Source organism: Fukomys damarensis, unplaced genomic scaffold (assembly GCF_012274545.1).
Source record: "Fukomys damarensis isolate Sample0158 unplaced genomic scaffold, DMR_v1.0_HiC HiC_scaffold_28, whole genome shotgun sequence".
NCBI lineage: Eukaryota > Metazoa > Chordata > Mammalia > Rodentia > Bathyergidae > Fukomys > Fukomys damarensis.
In genome coordinates, this window is record NW_022900940.1 from 29,409,846 (window position 1) to 29,425,757 (window position 15,912).

At 38.8% G+C, this 15,912-nt stretch overlaps 1 protein-coding gene across 2 annotated transcripts in view; it reads right to left on the bottom strand.

Moving 5' to 3' along the window:
• Nr1d2 (nuclear receptor subfamily 1 group D member 2) overlaps positions 1 to 9,897 on the bottom strand; it is a 26,386-nt gene extending 16,489 nt beyond the window's left edge. The window contains exons 1-4 of one of the 2 annotated variants that reach the window (XM_019209962.2): positions 9,785 to 9,897; positions 8,640 to 8,728; positions 3,890 to 4,034; positions 739 to 1,283 (exon numbers count right to left, since the gene is read on the bottom strand). In XM_019209962.2, the coding sequence (XP_019065507.1) occupies positions 739 to 1,283; positions 3,890 to 4,034; positions 8,640 to 8,728; positions 9,785 to 9,812 (807 nt within the window). In that variant the 5' untranslated portion in view covers positions 9,813 to 9,897. Of the gene's footprint in view, positions 1 to 651; positions 1,284 to 3,889; positions 4,035 to 8,639; positions 8,729 to 9,784 lie in introns of both variants that reach the window. The other variant, XM_019209963.2, reaches the window with a different exon arrangement.
• Between the last annotated feature and the right edge of the window lie 6,015 nt (positions 9,898 to 15,912).

The following is a 15,912-nucleotide window of genomic DNA, read 5'->3' on the forward strand; positions in this document are numbered from 1 at the left end:
TTTTTTTTTTTTTTTGGTACCAGGAATCAAACTCAGGGCCTTGCACTTGTCAGGCAGGCACTGAGCTACTGAGCTACATCCCTGGCCCTCCAAAGATCTCTGTGTAATAATTTTTTTTAACTCTCTCTGTTGGGCTCAGTGGCATGTGCCTATAGTCCCAGATACTAGGCAGGAAGACTGCTTGCACCTAGGAGCTCAAGGTCATCTTGGGCAACACAGCAAGGCCGTTTCAAAACAAAAAGAAAAAAACCTCTCTCCATGGAAATCATAGAATTCCTGACAACAGCAAACTAAAAGATTAGCCCAGCTGAGGAAACACCAAAGCTAGTAAGATGCTTATTAATCATACTTCATTTGCAAAGGGATTTCTGAGAATTAAAGGACCAATTCTGTACAGATTATATTTTATATAAAATCTTAATCCCAATCACAGTATCAATTAAATCACATGCTAGTACCTAGCTTTGTATGAAATCAGGCCTTTCAAGAAATGTTTATTAAAATTATTTGAAGTGAAATACTGTACAAAACTGATGGTTTATTTCTCTTTAGGCTTTCTAACCCACTCCCAAGGTGGTATATCCCTGAATAAAAGAAAATTTGCAAAGCTTTCCTTGATACAAGGTGAGCAAAAAATTGATTTCACTATACCAGATGCATCCTCCCTCCAGTGTTGCCCACGTAACTATTCTTGTTCTCATTCTGAGAAAATCCATCTATTGGAACTCTATCACATACTCTTTGAGTATAAGCATTGGAGAAGTCCATACAATGTCCATTTGCCATACAAAAGGCATGCCCATTGGGGTAATGCATTATGTTCCTCCCTTTGTACTGTCCAGTGACAATGAGATGTTGCTGGCTCTCACAAGGAAAATGGCTGTTCAGCCCATTGCCACAATGGTCATGATTTAAATTATACTGCTCCATGTTCTTGGGAATCCGTTCTCCCCTCTGGGGCTGCCTGCTCTGGGCTGAGTTTTCTCGCTGCTCTTGATTATACATAAAAGTATCCTTGTGCGCTCTGGTCACCATGCCAATCACTTCTTCCTTTGCAAAATCGGAAGAGGAAGAAGGCGAGCTTTTGATGTTTTCTGGCTCCAGCTGGGACTTGGGTCGAAGCTGTTCTTGGGCAGGTAAGGCTGTCTGCTCATGATGTTCGATTAATGTATCATTCTGCAAGTGACTGCTGAACTGGCTGTTCATCATGGTCTTCATTGCACTTTGCATTTCAATTAGCATCCTCTGTTTCTCACGCTTAGGAATACGACCAAATCGAACAGCTATTGAAGAAAAAAGTTATTTAGTGTCTACATTCTAAATAAGATATGTCTGAAAAAAATATTATAATAAGAAATATAAAAAATAAAAATGTACCAATAAACTTAATGAAAAAATAAATAAATAAATAAGATATGTCTGTACAAAAGAATAACAAAACTAAGGGTCAGGGATTTAGCTCAGTGGTACCACACCTGCCTTGCAAGCACAAGGTTCTGAGTTCAATTGCAGGTACCAAAACAAACAGAAGAAAAACAAAACTATCTTTGATACCTATGGCCGCTAGTCAAACAAGTAAAAGAATGTCTGTATATCTCTGGCTCAAATTTTTCTAAATTTGCTGGTCTTAATATACCAAAGGAGGACCGGCGATCTGGCTCAGTGGTTCTGCCACCTGCTTTATAAGCGCAAGGACCCAAGTTCGATCCTAGTATCAAAAATAACAAAAAAAAAAAAAAAAGAAAAAGAAAAAGTAAAGAGAACATTTATTTCCTGGGTATTTTATAAGCAAAATCTGAAAAAGAAATATGAATGTAACAAATGAAATACCACAGTTTGAAGCAGACCAGCATTACTATAATTACTGTACATCACTTTATTAACAGAGCTAAGTACCAGAGGTGGTGGCACACACCTGTGATCCCTACACTCAGGAGGCTGAGGCAGGAAGATCACTGTAAGTTCAAGGCCAGCCTGGGCTACATAGTGAGTTCAAGGCCAGCATGAACTATGTAAGTGAGACTATCTGAAAAAATCCAAAAAAAGGTCAATTCATTTTTCTAACCTTCCTATCAAACCCTACTAAATTTCCTGCTCTCTTCTTTTCTGGCTTAAGAGAAAAATAAATCTCTTTAAATACAGACATACACACAATCAACAGAACTGCAGTTATTGGAAAGTAATTTGCTGGATTTTTTTTTTTTTTCCTTTTTTTGGTACCGGGGATCGAACTCAGGTCCTTGTGCTTACGAGGCAGGTGCTGGAACCACTGAGCTAAATCCCTGGCCCTGCTAGATTTTAATTAAAATAAAATAAATAAAAATTAGATCAGCCATCCTCCATTTTTTTTAGAAGCTAGTCTCAGAATATATACTGTGTCCAATAATCCTACCCCTGGGGGAAAGAGAAGAAAAGCTACTTTCTAGTCATTACACATGATAATAAAAATTCAATATAAGTGCCCAGCAAGAAAGCCTTACCAACTAGAGCCTCTAACAATATCACTGTCAAAGACAATATTGTCATGTTTCATACTTTACTTCTAGTTCCTTCTTTTACAAGTGAATGTCAGTTTTATTTTGAGGGAAGCAATCCCAATATCCACCCACTATCATTAGAACATTAGTTCACTAGTGCTACAAAATAAAAATTTCAGGTAATTAAAAGAAAGCACTGCACTGCAAATTTAGCTCAGTGGTTCCACCACCTGCCTCACAAGCACAAGGTCCTGAATTCGATACCCAGTACCAAAAAAAAGGAAAGATTAAATTCTTGAAATCTCCTATTCAAAAACTCCTTATTATATAATATTCTACTTCTGTATCAGTAGGATATTAGAGTAACCAAAAGGAATATTTAAATAACCCTTCCCTAGATAAATAAGTTAACCAAATTCTACTTAACTAATACCTCTGAAAACCTATCTCTCTTATCTTACTACCTATCTTAGACTATCAAGAAATTATCTTCTTAAATGCAAGTGTCAAATCTTCCAGTTTATCCACCAATAATACTTATAGCTCCACAATTAGCACAACTCTTCTTTTCCATAAGAACAGATTATGCCAGAACTAAGACAGCCACCTTCACTTCAGACTTTAAGTTTGCACTGGCTTTGCATGTGTTCAGAATCTGAGCCCCAAAAGTACATCATCTTGAGCTAAAAGAGTGATTGACAGACAATTCATATAAGAAATGGGTTCTTGGGCCAGGGATTTACTAACTCAGTGATTCCACCACCTGCTTTGCAAGCTCAAGGTCCCCAGTTCAATCCCCACTACCCCCCCAAAAAAATGGATTCTTCAGTTAATAATAATAAGTCAAAAAGACTGAGTCAAAATTCCTATATAAAGAAAAGCAATGGCTGGGGATTTAGCTTAGTGGTACTGATGCCTGCCTCAGAAGCACAAGGACCTGAGTTCAATCCTGAGTACAAAAAAAAAAAAAAAAAGCAAGAAAAAAGGAAAGCAATCTTTTTTTAGAAAAAAATGTATTCAAAGCTGTCAAGTCGCAAAGGAGATAAATGAGTTTTCTTGCTTTTGTTTGAGAAAAGAATTTGCTATGTAGTTCAGGCTGGCTCACTCAATGGTGATCCTCTTGCCTCAGCCTACCAAGTACCGGGATTACAGGCATGTGTCACCAGACCCAGCTAAAAAAACGTTTTTACAGGCAGGGGAAAATAAGTTGAGCCAAAAGCTGTTTCTGAGTTGGTAATACAAAATTTGACTAATCAATTAAATGTCTTACAAAGCATCAAAATGTGCTTTCTGGAGTCTGTTTCATCCTAAAGACGAGAGGGCCACCAGCAACTGGCTTATAACTCTAGTGTGCTGAGGAACACACGCCAAGCTCCACACACTCTCCAACACTGCTCGCACTGGGAACATACCATCTCTTGACATCCCGACAGACAGACACTTTTTGAATCGACACTGCTGACACCTGTTCCGATTCATCCTCATTATGGAACAGTTTTCGTTCTTCAGGCACTTCTTGTACTGGATGTTTTGCTGAATACTTCTCCGAAAGAAACCCTAAGGACAAAAGATTTACTCATTCATTTGAAAACATCCAGATGAATTCCTTATAAGCACTGTTCCCTTGCTTATCTAGTAATGACTAGGTACCTGGGAAATAATTTTAGCTTAGGACAGAGAAATACAACACTGACACACAGAATTTAATTGAATTCTTACTAGTATTGACAAACAGGTGCAACATATATTTGCCAAAAAAATCCTTCTTCACTTTTAAAACTCTTTGTTCTTGCCCAAAGCACCTCCCACACTATACGGCCCCTCTTACCAGACCTTACCTGCAGCCACATTTTTCAGCTCATACTTGTAATCACACATAAATTCTAGAACTATTGACAAATGAATGGCTAATCCCTAAAAAGCTGACAGAAAAATGTATCTGATAGCTAGAATTCCCTTACTAGGGCCCTAAACTGCATTGATAGAGGCTGGTCTTTCCTGGGTCATCACCTGCTGGCACTGGCAAGGCCTCTCCTGCACATTAGGTGTTCCTAGCTATGTGTCACTAATAGCTGTTAAGCACACACCCACAGACCCCAGCCAATGATGAGGGAAAGAAGTTCCCAGCCAGAAGGCTACCAACGGTGGCCTTTACTACTGGACTACACTCTGTCCTCACAGAGTTCCAGCTTACTGGTTCCAGGGTGAACAAAATAACATAATCAGGGCCGTGGATTTAGCTCAGTGTCAATATACCTGCTTGGCACACAAAAAGTGCTGAGTTCAATTCCTGGTATCAAAAAGAAAAAAAAAGGAACATAATCACCAAATTTATTTTAAGCTGCCTTTTCCTTGAATATTGTAACTGGCTAAACATTTCATAAATCTTTATTAAGCAGTTGTAGGATATAGCATTTTTATGATTCATTACTATGATACTATACACTTGACTTGGACACTGCAGGAGCAAAACCAAATGTATTTTTAAGTACTGAACAGGTACATATGTGTATTTATCAAGAATACACAGAGTACGAGGGCTGGAGCCTGGCACTGTGAGCCAGCACACGCAGCTGCATTGCCCGAGAAAGAAAGGCACTCCAGTTCCGGATCAGGCCGGGCTCCCGCCTCCCTCAGCAAGTGCCATGGTGGCAGCGGGGCTGGCAGCGGCAAACCTCAATACAGAGGGAGATCATGGATGTTCTGCTTGAGGTTTCAAAAATTTTGAATACTGGCTTAGGTATGGAAACTCTTATTTGTGTACGCCTTTGTGAGTAAGGCATTAACCCAGAAGCTTTATCATCCGTCATTAAGGAGTTTCACAAGGCTACTGAAGCACTGAAGGCTGCTGAAAATACGACAAGCTGACTTTCTGGAGAAATCTTGATGAGATATGTTAAGCTCTGCAAGAGGATTTGAAGACTGCATTATAGTAAAGAATATACAGTAAAATTACTGCATGCAGCAATATAGAAAAAAATTTCCTTTTAAAAAGAATTACAAAACCGTAACTCTATAATCAATAGAGAGAGGCTTACAGAGAGAACTATCACATGTGTTTACATCACATCTTACTCATTTTCTAAATGGCCCTAATGTTTGGCATTGCTGTGCTCATAGTTATGTATTCCTTATTTATAGCTCCGACAGCTGTAATTTTCTAAGCAGTCTGGCAGAAGTACAGTGGAACCCCGTACAGCAGTTACGACTGACATTTCCATTATAAACTAATTTTGAATTATTTATGCATAACTGGATTTATGTTGACTAGGCTGAAGATTGACAAGATTTTAGCCACCATTTGTGAATTCTGATTTAGATTTCTTATGTTTACCAGAATCTCATTTTTAAAATAAAGAGCGTAGAGAACATTTCTTGTAATCTGCTCTTTAACAAAGAACATTTAGTTTTTGAAGAGTTTTGGGCAGTTAATACTGTGTGTGAGTCAATCATTTTTGTATTGAATAAAAAAACTTCTAGAGGCTGGACGTGGTGGTGCATGCCTGTAATCCCAGTACTCGGGAAGCTGAGGCAGGAGGATAGCTGTGAGTTCGAGACCAGCCTGGCTACATAGTGAGATCCAGGTCAGTCTCAACTACATAGTGAGACACTGTCTCAAAAAACAAACAAACAAACAAAAAAACTTCTAGAAACTAAAATTTTTAAAAGTGCTTAATGTATTATTTTTAGTTTAAATCATTTAAATCTAATAGGAATATTAAGAATTTTTTCTAAGTTTTATATCCTATAAACACCTACAAAATAATTTATAAAATGAAATGTAGCCAACATGCAAAATTCCTTTTTACTTTTATTACATAAAAGTAATTGGAATGCTTACCTAATAATCATGGGTGGTTATTTAATAAATCAGTACACGGTATGTTTAAACAAATATTATATTTTATAAAGAAATAAGGATTTGTAGTCATTAAACAAAAACTAAATGTGAATCAGAAATTACAAGTATGGTTTTCTAAAATCCTTATTTGTCTTCATTCTTACCCTTGAAGTTTTAATTCATCAAAGAGATAATTCAAGAATAAATTTTAGAAAATTTAGGATAGAATTGGTTTTGTTCCTGTAACAAAATCTCAGTGAAATTTTGCAAAGTTAGTAAGGATTTAATCAGACTTTACTGTTTCTTAAATACTAAGTTTTGTTAGATGCCATTTCCCTTTTCACTTTTCAGTAGCATTTTTGTTCGGATACCTGAAAGATTTCAATAAAAGTTAGCAATATTTAAATAAGCAGCTTCTCTGACATTTAAAAAAAATGTTGGCTTTTGATTATTTCGATTTTTCAAATGTATGGCACCTTTACCAGTTAAACTACAAAGTCTTTCTGCAGAATAAATTAAAAGACAAAACTTGTGATAAGCATGTGACTGATAATAAACATGGCAAATACTGGCTATTATTTATAAAATCCAAGAAAACACTTTCCTCAAACTCTAAATTTTGTGTGTATTTTTGGGCCTTAAGAGTTGATGGCTTGTTTTTTTGTTTTGTTTTGTTTTTTTTGAGACAGGGTCTCACTATGTAGTGAGACTGACCTGGAACTCACTATGTACCTCAGGCTGGTCTCGAACTCACAGTGATCCTCCTGCCTCAGGCTCCCGAGTGCTAGGATTACAGGCGTGCACCACCCACCACGCCTGGCAAAAGTTGATGGTTTTATTTATGATTTTGTAGATTTATTTATGAAACAAAGTAGGAAATATATTGAAAAAAGGCTTATGTTTATAGATAAGACTATCATGTATCACATTTCTTAAATGCAAACATGTATTTTTTTTGTAAACAAGTATTTTTAATGCACACTTAAGTAATACTTGAGAAAACAAACAAAATAACAAAATTGAAGTGTCATGTATGTGTCAGTGACAAAAAGCCATTTTGGTGATATTGGGATGTTTGAAAAAAATAAAGAAAAAATACACAATTTAGGGGCTTGGGATGTAGCTCAATGACACAGGGCCTGCCTGGCAAGCACAAGGTCCTGAATTCAACCCCCATTAAGAAAAAGAAAAAGAAAAAAAAAGAACATACAGTTCATCTCATTCAGCATGTACTTTTGTTAGCTATAATGTGAGCATGAAGCCTACCTCACCACTGCCTACTTCACATTTTGGGGGGTTTGGGGTTTTTTTTTTTCCTGGTACTAGGGATCAAACTAGGGCCCTTGCACTTGTGAGGCAGGTGACAGAACCACTGAGCCAAACCCCCACACCTGTTTCTGGTTTTTTTTTTTAAAGGCAATATTTATACAATTTTTAAAACAGTAAAAGCCAGCCGGGTATGGTGGTACAGGCCTGTAATCCCAGCACACAGGAGGCTGAGGCAGGAGGATCACTGCAAGTTCAAGGCCAACCTGGGCTACATAGTGAATTCAAGGCCAAACCTGAACTAGGTAGTAAGACCTTGTCTCAAACCACCCCCAAAAATAAATAACAGTAGGAAAAAGCCCTATCTATGGAAAATACCGTTCACCCACTACTATGCCGAACCTTTGTGTGTGTCCAGGGATCAAACTCAGGACCTTGCACGCAGGCAAAGTGCCAACGAGTAAAATCCCCATCCCTAGCCAAAGTAGGTTCTTGTTTCTAGCTTTAAGTCAGAAAACAGCAAGAACATGTGTCTCTGGCATATTAAATTTTGATAACAGAAAAAAGGATTATACCATATGTGAGCGAAGAGGAGATACTGACTGCTGACTGATTCTGTTATAAGTAGGAAGATGCAGACTATCTTGTTTGAATTATCCCAGCTACTCGGGAGACTAAGGCAGGAGGATCTCAAGTTCTAGGCAAGCCTGGCAAGCTTAGCAAGACTGTGTCTCAAAATAAAAAAGCTAAGGATACTGCCTGTCTGCCTTGCAAGCACAAGATCCGGAGTTCAATCCCCAGTACCAAAAAAAACAAAAAAATAGGCTAAGGAAACAGCTCAGTGGAAGAGTACTTGCCTATCATGTATAAAGCCTTGGCTTCAATCCTCAACACCCCTGAAGAAGTTATTTTATATACTTCATTAAATGCTTAAAACCAGAATGTCTGACTTGTCTCTCCCTCCTAGATATCAACTGTGGAAATTTATAGAACTGTTCCCAATTTTAATAATACCAGTTATCAAAATTTTTAAGGGGAAAAAAAACATGCTTTACCTTACAGCCTTCACAAGCATGAACTCCATAGTGGAATCCTGACGCCACATCCCCACAGACTTTACACAGTAGGACCATGCCACTAAATTCTAGAGCACAAACAGACACAAGGTGAAAAGCTGGAAGAAACACTTCAAATGTTTTTCTTTCCAACTGACATTAGTTTCATTCAGCTTCTAAGCGCTTTCTTTGGGGTTTTTTTGGTTTTTTGGTTTTTTGTTTGCTTGTTTGTTTTTTTGGTTTTTTGAGACAGGGTCTCGCTAAGTAGTTGAGACTGACCTGGAACTCACTATGTAGCCCAGGCTGGTCTCGAACTCACAGTGATCCTCCTGCCTCAGCCTCCCGAGTGCTGGGATTACAGGTGTGCACCACCACGCCCGGAAAAAGTTATTTTATTAAAATAGCTTATGGAACTGCAAAATTACCTCAGAGAGTTGGTTTTTTTCCCTTTTCTTAGTGATTTTTAAACATACACTGCAATTCTGTAAATTTGTAGTTGCTTTATACCAGATATGCAACCAGAACTAAGAAACAATTCTCTTTGATAAAAATTACAATCCAAGCAGAGAAACTGATAAATAAACAAGGCAGAGATATGAGGGAAATCAATCAATAAACAAGGCAAAGAAATGTCTCCACAAGCAACTGTACTTATTCAGTTCACCCACAGGAGCTAAACAGGTTCCAGTCTTTCTTGACCCTCTCTTCTCAGTCTTTGTTTTCTCCATAACTCACTCAGGAGTCCAATCCCACTAGACATCCGCTGGTCATCCCAATCCTGCTTCGTTTCCTAATCCCAAAAGTTCCCAACTCCAGTGTCATCAGAAGAAATTCTTTCCCACAAGCTAATACTCTGGTCTAGAAACAAGATTCAGTACTAGGAATCCAGAAGAAAGGTAACTGTGAATAATGTAAAAAAGAGCACCCTGGGAGAAACACGGTCAGAGAACATAAATACACATGCCAGATCCTAGGCTCTAACCTTTAAAGTCACTGTTGATTTCTTCCTAAATACTGATCTGTGATTATCCAGAAGGGAGTGAAAATTATAGCCAGAACTATATTGGTCTCCCAAATCAAAAGTGGTAAAATAAACTCAATCGGCAACAAATTGCAGTGATCTTTGAATTACTAAGGTAACTTACTTGTCACACCACTATGACTCTTTGTCATCCCAGGAGCACTTGACTTGCTTGTCTTCACAGAACAATCCAATCGATCATTCTTCAGGACGCCTTCTATATTGGAGAGGTCACCATTCTTGTGATTACCATTGACGTCAGAATTAGAGCTATTTGGAGAAGATGGAACAGAGGAGGAGGAGGACTGGAAACTGTTCTCAGAACCCTCACTGTGGCAAGAGGCAGGGCTAGAGGCTGAGCTGGAAGAACTGATATAGGCAATCACACCTCCTAGAAATCAGAGGAAATCAGAAAATTAGACGCAAGATAATATATGTGGGTTTTTTACATTTTTTTACAAATCTGAAAATACTAATTTAATGAATTGATAACAAAGTTTGCTGGCTTTAGAAACAGACTAGGATATGTTCTATAAGTCTTCTTGGTGACTCTGATACACACTAAAGTTTGGGGAACACTGCCACAAGCCAACTACTTCATCTGGGGTGAAATGACCAAGGTCAGTTCTTTTATCTACTACTTATTTTAAAATCTAAAAGCTGCCTGGCAGAGTGGTGCATGCCTGTAATCCCAGCACTCAGGAGGCTAAGGTAGTAGGATCACTGTGAGTTCCAAGACAGTCACAACTACATAGTGAGACCCTGTCTCAAAAAACCAAACAAACAAACAAAACTAAAACCTCCTAATAACCTAAACATAGGAGAAAAAGCTACCCAGCTTTGAGTTCATCTAGCTTTGAGCTCAAGAGAAACTATATAAAATATATACAGTACCACTAAAACTACTTGGTGTATGTCTAAAATCCATGTTCCCGAGGCCCTGTCCAGATAAGAAGGTATACCCAGAAACATGTTTTTAGCAGGCTCACTATATAAGGAGGTTTAAAAATGGATAGTCAGTGAATTCAAACACACATTCGCCCATAGTTGTAAAGGGTAATATTTACTTGACACAACTGTCCAAATACCTTTAATTCCTGTGAAAAAGAAAACTCTCAAAAGTGATGTTATTGGGTAAAACCACTTAGTCATCTGTCTTTACAAAGCTCTAGAAATCTTGATGTTCACATGAGAAATTTCAGCTGCTGGAAAAGTTACATTTTTTTATACCTGTCCCTCAGAATAGGATACAAAGAAAAATAACTCCTAGTCCTCCATAAACTCCCAAAGGAATGTCTCACAGCTATCTGTCTTTTTTGTAGAAGTGCCTTGGGCACTAAATCCATTACCTAACACCTCAGAAGTATACCAGATTTCCTCACAGGATCAGCAATTTGAGTCAGTCTTTTATGTAACAAGGTCTTCTGACCATTTCTGCTCTGAAATCAACTTTTAGGAATCAAGAGCTATGCAGATGGTTTAAGAACTGTTTAAAAACACTAAATAAGAGTGGAAGTATTTAAATTAGGTACCAAAAACACAAGTTCCTTTGCCAAAGTTCCCAAAACAAACCCAGAAAAAAGTGCCGGCTATTATCAATCCAGTTAAGCTCCAAATCCTCTTTAGAGAGTTAAAGCACAGAATCAAAGATGATTCATCTGGAAGTTGCTGCATCTTATACCACCAAGACATTCAACAGTGGTTTTGATTGTTTCTGTTTTGGCATCTCTTCTTGATCCTAAACACCAATCTGTCAATGTGCCTACCAATCTCAGCAGTCCAAATGGGTTAAATTTTAATTTCCTAGAAAGTAAGGAATACACAAAGTAGTTCCTCAACTAAAGGAAGTGACGTTACAAGTCATCACATCCCTACTGGAAACCAACCATAAAATTAAACAATTCCACATCACACTTCACCCTCACAAGAAGCAGCAAAATGACTTCCATTAGCCCGTTTCATAGATGAGGGACTCAGAGCTCACACAGGTTAATAGACAAAACAACCACACAACGGGGCCAGAATTCAAAGTCAAGGCTGTTCAACCCAGATACAGATTATCATTTCTTTCTGAGAAGACCTGGGCTAGTAAATCACTTTCAATCTTTCTAAACTTGAGTCACCGTACATAAAAATGGGCATATCCTCCAAAATTGTAAGATTAATTAAGGGTGATCACTGCCAGTTCCAGACTAGCCTGGGCTACATAATGAGTTCAAGCCCAGTCTGAACTGCATAGCAAGACTTTGCCTCAAAAAAAATTTTTTTAAATAAAAGAAATGTACTTTGAAAAGTTTTGGGGTTTTTTTTGGGGGGGTTATTATTACAACACAGTTATGTTCCTCACTGGTGAGTTTGTTCTGAGAAAGGGTCACACTATGTAGCTCAGGCTGGCCTTGAACTCACAGGAATCCTCCTGCCTCAGCCTCCCAAGTGCTGGGATTACAGGCATTTGCCACCATGCCCAGCTGCAAACACTTTCTGATGATAAAGCAAAAAAGGTACAATCCCCAAATCAGCAAGTCCCAACACCTCACCTCAAAAACAGGCAAAATGTACTTTTTGGAGGCCTTAAACTAAAATTAAGTAAAGCAGAATCTTCTCTATTTTTAGCTTAAAGGGACTCTGGCACTAGGCCAGATTCCCAGGCTAGGGCTTACCCGGTGGTCAACTTCAGACAAGCCAGAAGTCAATATTCACTTTGTACTTGCTGGGAAGCACTGTTCCCGTACATACTGTGGTTTTTTTTTTGTTTTGTTTTTTTTGTCCTTTTTCCAAGCTAACACACTCCTCTACAAAAAATGCTTGACATCAAGTCACAACTTTATTTTGTGCTCTGTGGTTTAACACATTTTTCCTACTGAAAATTTTTAGTTTTCTCATCTTATGAGTTATGCATAAGATATTAGCATGTAAAAGTACAAATTCCCAATGATGAATGCCCTCATATTGTATACCTAAAATGTACCAATAAACTCAGTAAAAGAAAAAAAGTGGGTTATGCAGCACTCACCTCACAGGATGAAAAGGCATTATCTAACTGACACTAAACTTACAATTGTGTCCCAGGTGTCCGGTGTCTAGAGAACAACATGGTCCTTTCCTGAAAAGCTTCATACACTTTCTGGGGAAAGCCTATGTTAACGAGAGCCATATCTCACATAAATAACTGAAATGCTGAAGACCACTCAAAAGCACAAGAGATACAATAGCAAAGGTGACAAAAATCAAAGTAGGGACTTAACACACAAATTGTTCATGTAAGATTATATTTTTAAGGACAATGACAAAAAAAATGAAGTTTTATTTTACTGTAAAATAAACAGTATTTTTCCATGTAAATTGCTTAAAAAAGGCAGCAAAGGTGTAACTTGTGTATGAGAGGAAAAAAGGACAGCTTAACTAGCAACAAGGTTTAAAGTGAAGCTGGGCGTGGGGGAACACGCCTGTAATCCCAGCACTCAGGAGGCAGAGGCAGGAGGTTCGCTGTGAGTTTGAGACCAGCCTGGGCTACACAGTGAATTCCAGGTCAGTCTCAACTATATAGGCAGACTCTGTCTCAAAAAACAAAAAACAAAAAACAAAAACAAAAACAAAAAAAAAAAAAAGAGAGAGAGAAATGGTAAACTGCGCGGCTGCAGGTGTCAGTCCCTTGCCTCCAGCTATGACCCCGTAACTGCAACCCACATGGATTCAAAGACATCCCCTTCAACCCCAAAAGACAGGACCTACCAGCTGTGTGCACACTTCAAATGGTATGTGGGCTAACATTTTTACAGCATAACACTTAACACTTTGTGCTCCCCAAATGGAGTTTGTGGATTCAAATCTTGCTCTAGCTCTATAGCTTGCCTAAGTTACTTAAATTCAATTTTATTTAGGCCATCTTTAAGAAGGTGTCAGCTGTACCTGCCTTCACAGAATTTTTTGTTTTGTTTTGTTTGAGACAAGGGTCTCACTCTGTAGCCCAGGCTGGCTTTCAACTCTCAGTGATCCTCCTGCCTCAGCCTTCTAAGTGCTGAGATTACAGGTGTGTGCCACTACACCTGCCTCTTCACAGAATGCGAGGGAATACCTGTAATGGGCCTGACATACAGTAAGCTTTCAAAAGATACTGCTGATTGGTACTTGGCCATCGTTATACTAGAAGAGTTCTATAAGAATTGTTCAATACTAACCCGATTATTTCTTCTTTTCTTTCATTTCTTAATTTGTCAAGTGGAGCCAGTGTTTTTCTCCAAGGTTACTTCCACATTACCTTCTGGGTTCTTTAATCCAAATAACTAGACAATCAACTTAGTATCTCATTTTTTTATTTTTTCCTATTATTTTGCTATTTCTGCAAGTAAGGAATTTTTCTCCCTTATAACCCTGATTCCCTTCCCCATCCTCAAGTTTGGAAAAACACGGAATACATATTTGTAAACCTAAGAATAGATGGTATAGGAATGTTTTCATAAACTTTAAAATCTGAAGATAGGCACAGTCGTCACGATTTTGCAATGAGTCGCTTTTTAGCAAACAGCATATTCAAAATCTTTGTGAGAAAATGTACAATTTCTTCTACACTTAACTATTTCACAAGCCAGTGTCACGGGGGCCGGGGATTTAGCTCAGTGGTTCCACTGCCTGCCTCGCAAGTGCAAAGTCCAGAGTTCAATCCCTGGTACCAAAAACAAGTGAGTGTCATGGAAAACAGAGAAACAGTCATGAAATATAGAACAATAAGATCAAATAATCAGTGGTTGAACCTGGCAACCTATACTAACTTACATACAAGGAAGGAAGGGCCAGAGGTGTGTCACACAGCGCTGAACTTGACCCCACACTGGTCAAAATTCTTACCAAAGATTCCTCTGCCAGATGGTAGAAATTGTTTATATACTGAGTGACGGCTTATCGCAGCCTTGAACTTGAGAACAAACAAATGAAAATTTAAAAATAACTGCAAATTCTACACTTCAGGTCAAGCAATTATATACACAATGGATGAAATGTAGCTTCAAAGTAGTTCCTATGAAGCAGTCCTAGTCGATGGCAAGGTTATTGAGTCAGCAAAGCATGATGCCAAAAACAACAACAACAACAACAACAACAACCACTGAGCCTGCCACCGAACTCATTTACAGAAGAATCCAAAGTAGAGAGGGCAACTTCCACAGGAGCTTATTCACTTCTGAACACTGCACCCCAAAGGGCAGAATAAAGTAAGGCTGAGACTAGTAATGGAAGAAAAGGACAGGGAGAAGTTGTCAATAGTCACCCAGATGAACTTGAATAATTTGTAGCCCCAAAAGTTAAAAAAAAATGATCACAGCGGGGTTTACTAAACCCACCACTTAGAGGGTTCACAGAGTTTGAGGCCAGCCTGGGCTATAGAGTTCAAGAACAGCCTTACCTACATAACAAAAACTAATCATGTTCCAGAAAGGCTCAAATGAAAGAAAAACTTCTACCTATAGGAGCCAGCCCACCTAACGAGGGTGCAAAGTCTGAAGAATTCACACTGAAGGCTGTTACAAAAGGGTTGAACCTAGTAACTTTTAAATTTCTACCATGTAAAAAGCCTACTTCAATGACAAGAGTTTCCATGTATTTTTAGATACCTTCAAAGGCTAAATATGCGCCCGGGTAAGCAAAACACAAAAAGAAAATGATTTTATTTTTACTGCTACCAAGGCATGACTTATAGAAGTGCACAGACCTCAAATAACAGAAACAAAACTTGCTGCTTCTGTAACCTCTTTCGCCTCAGGTCTAAGAACCATCACTTGTCTTGGACAGATCAACAGTGGACAGATTTTGGTATCAGTCCATAATAGGAAATGTAACGTGGATTTTTTAAAAGGTCTTCATCAGGTTTAGGAAACAGACTCAAAAGTCTTTTTTTCTTAAGTGAAGAATATCTTTTAAGTAAGGTCTGAGACACCTGAGTCATCCTGACCAGTTACAGCGTGACCTGTTTACAGTAAAACCCCGACCCAAAGGTGACTCCCAAGCTGTTGAGATTTTCGGCGTGTAATCCGTCCCAGAGGGAGCTTCTAGGGGTAGGGTCGATATCGTGGCAGCCTCTCAAGGGCCGGGGCCGCCGCCCGGGTTGCAGCTCCGGACCCAGCGCGGCTCCGCGGACTCGCATTCCGAAAGCTTTCGCTCCGATTGGGCCCCACCCTCGCCCCGCATCCCTTCCCTCCTCCGGAGCCGCAAGGTCTGCGGCTGCAGCACGCCAGGAGTCTGCACAGCCCGGGCTCCGGG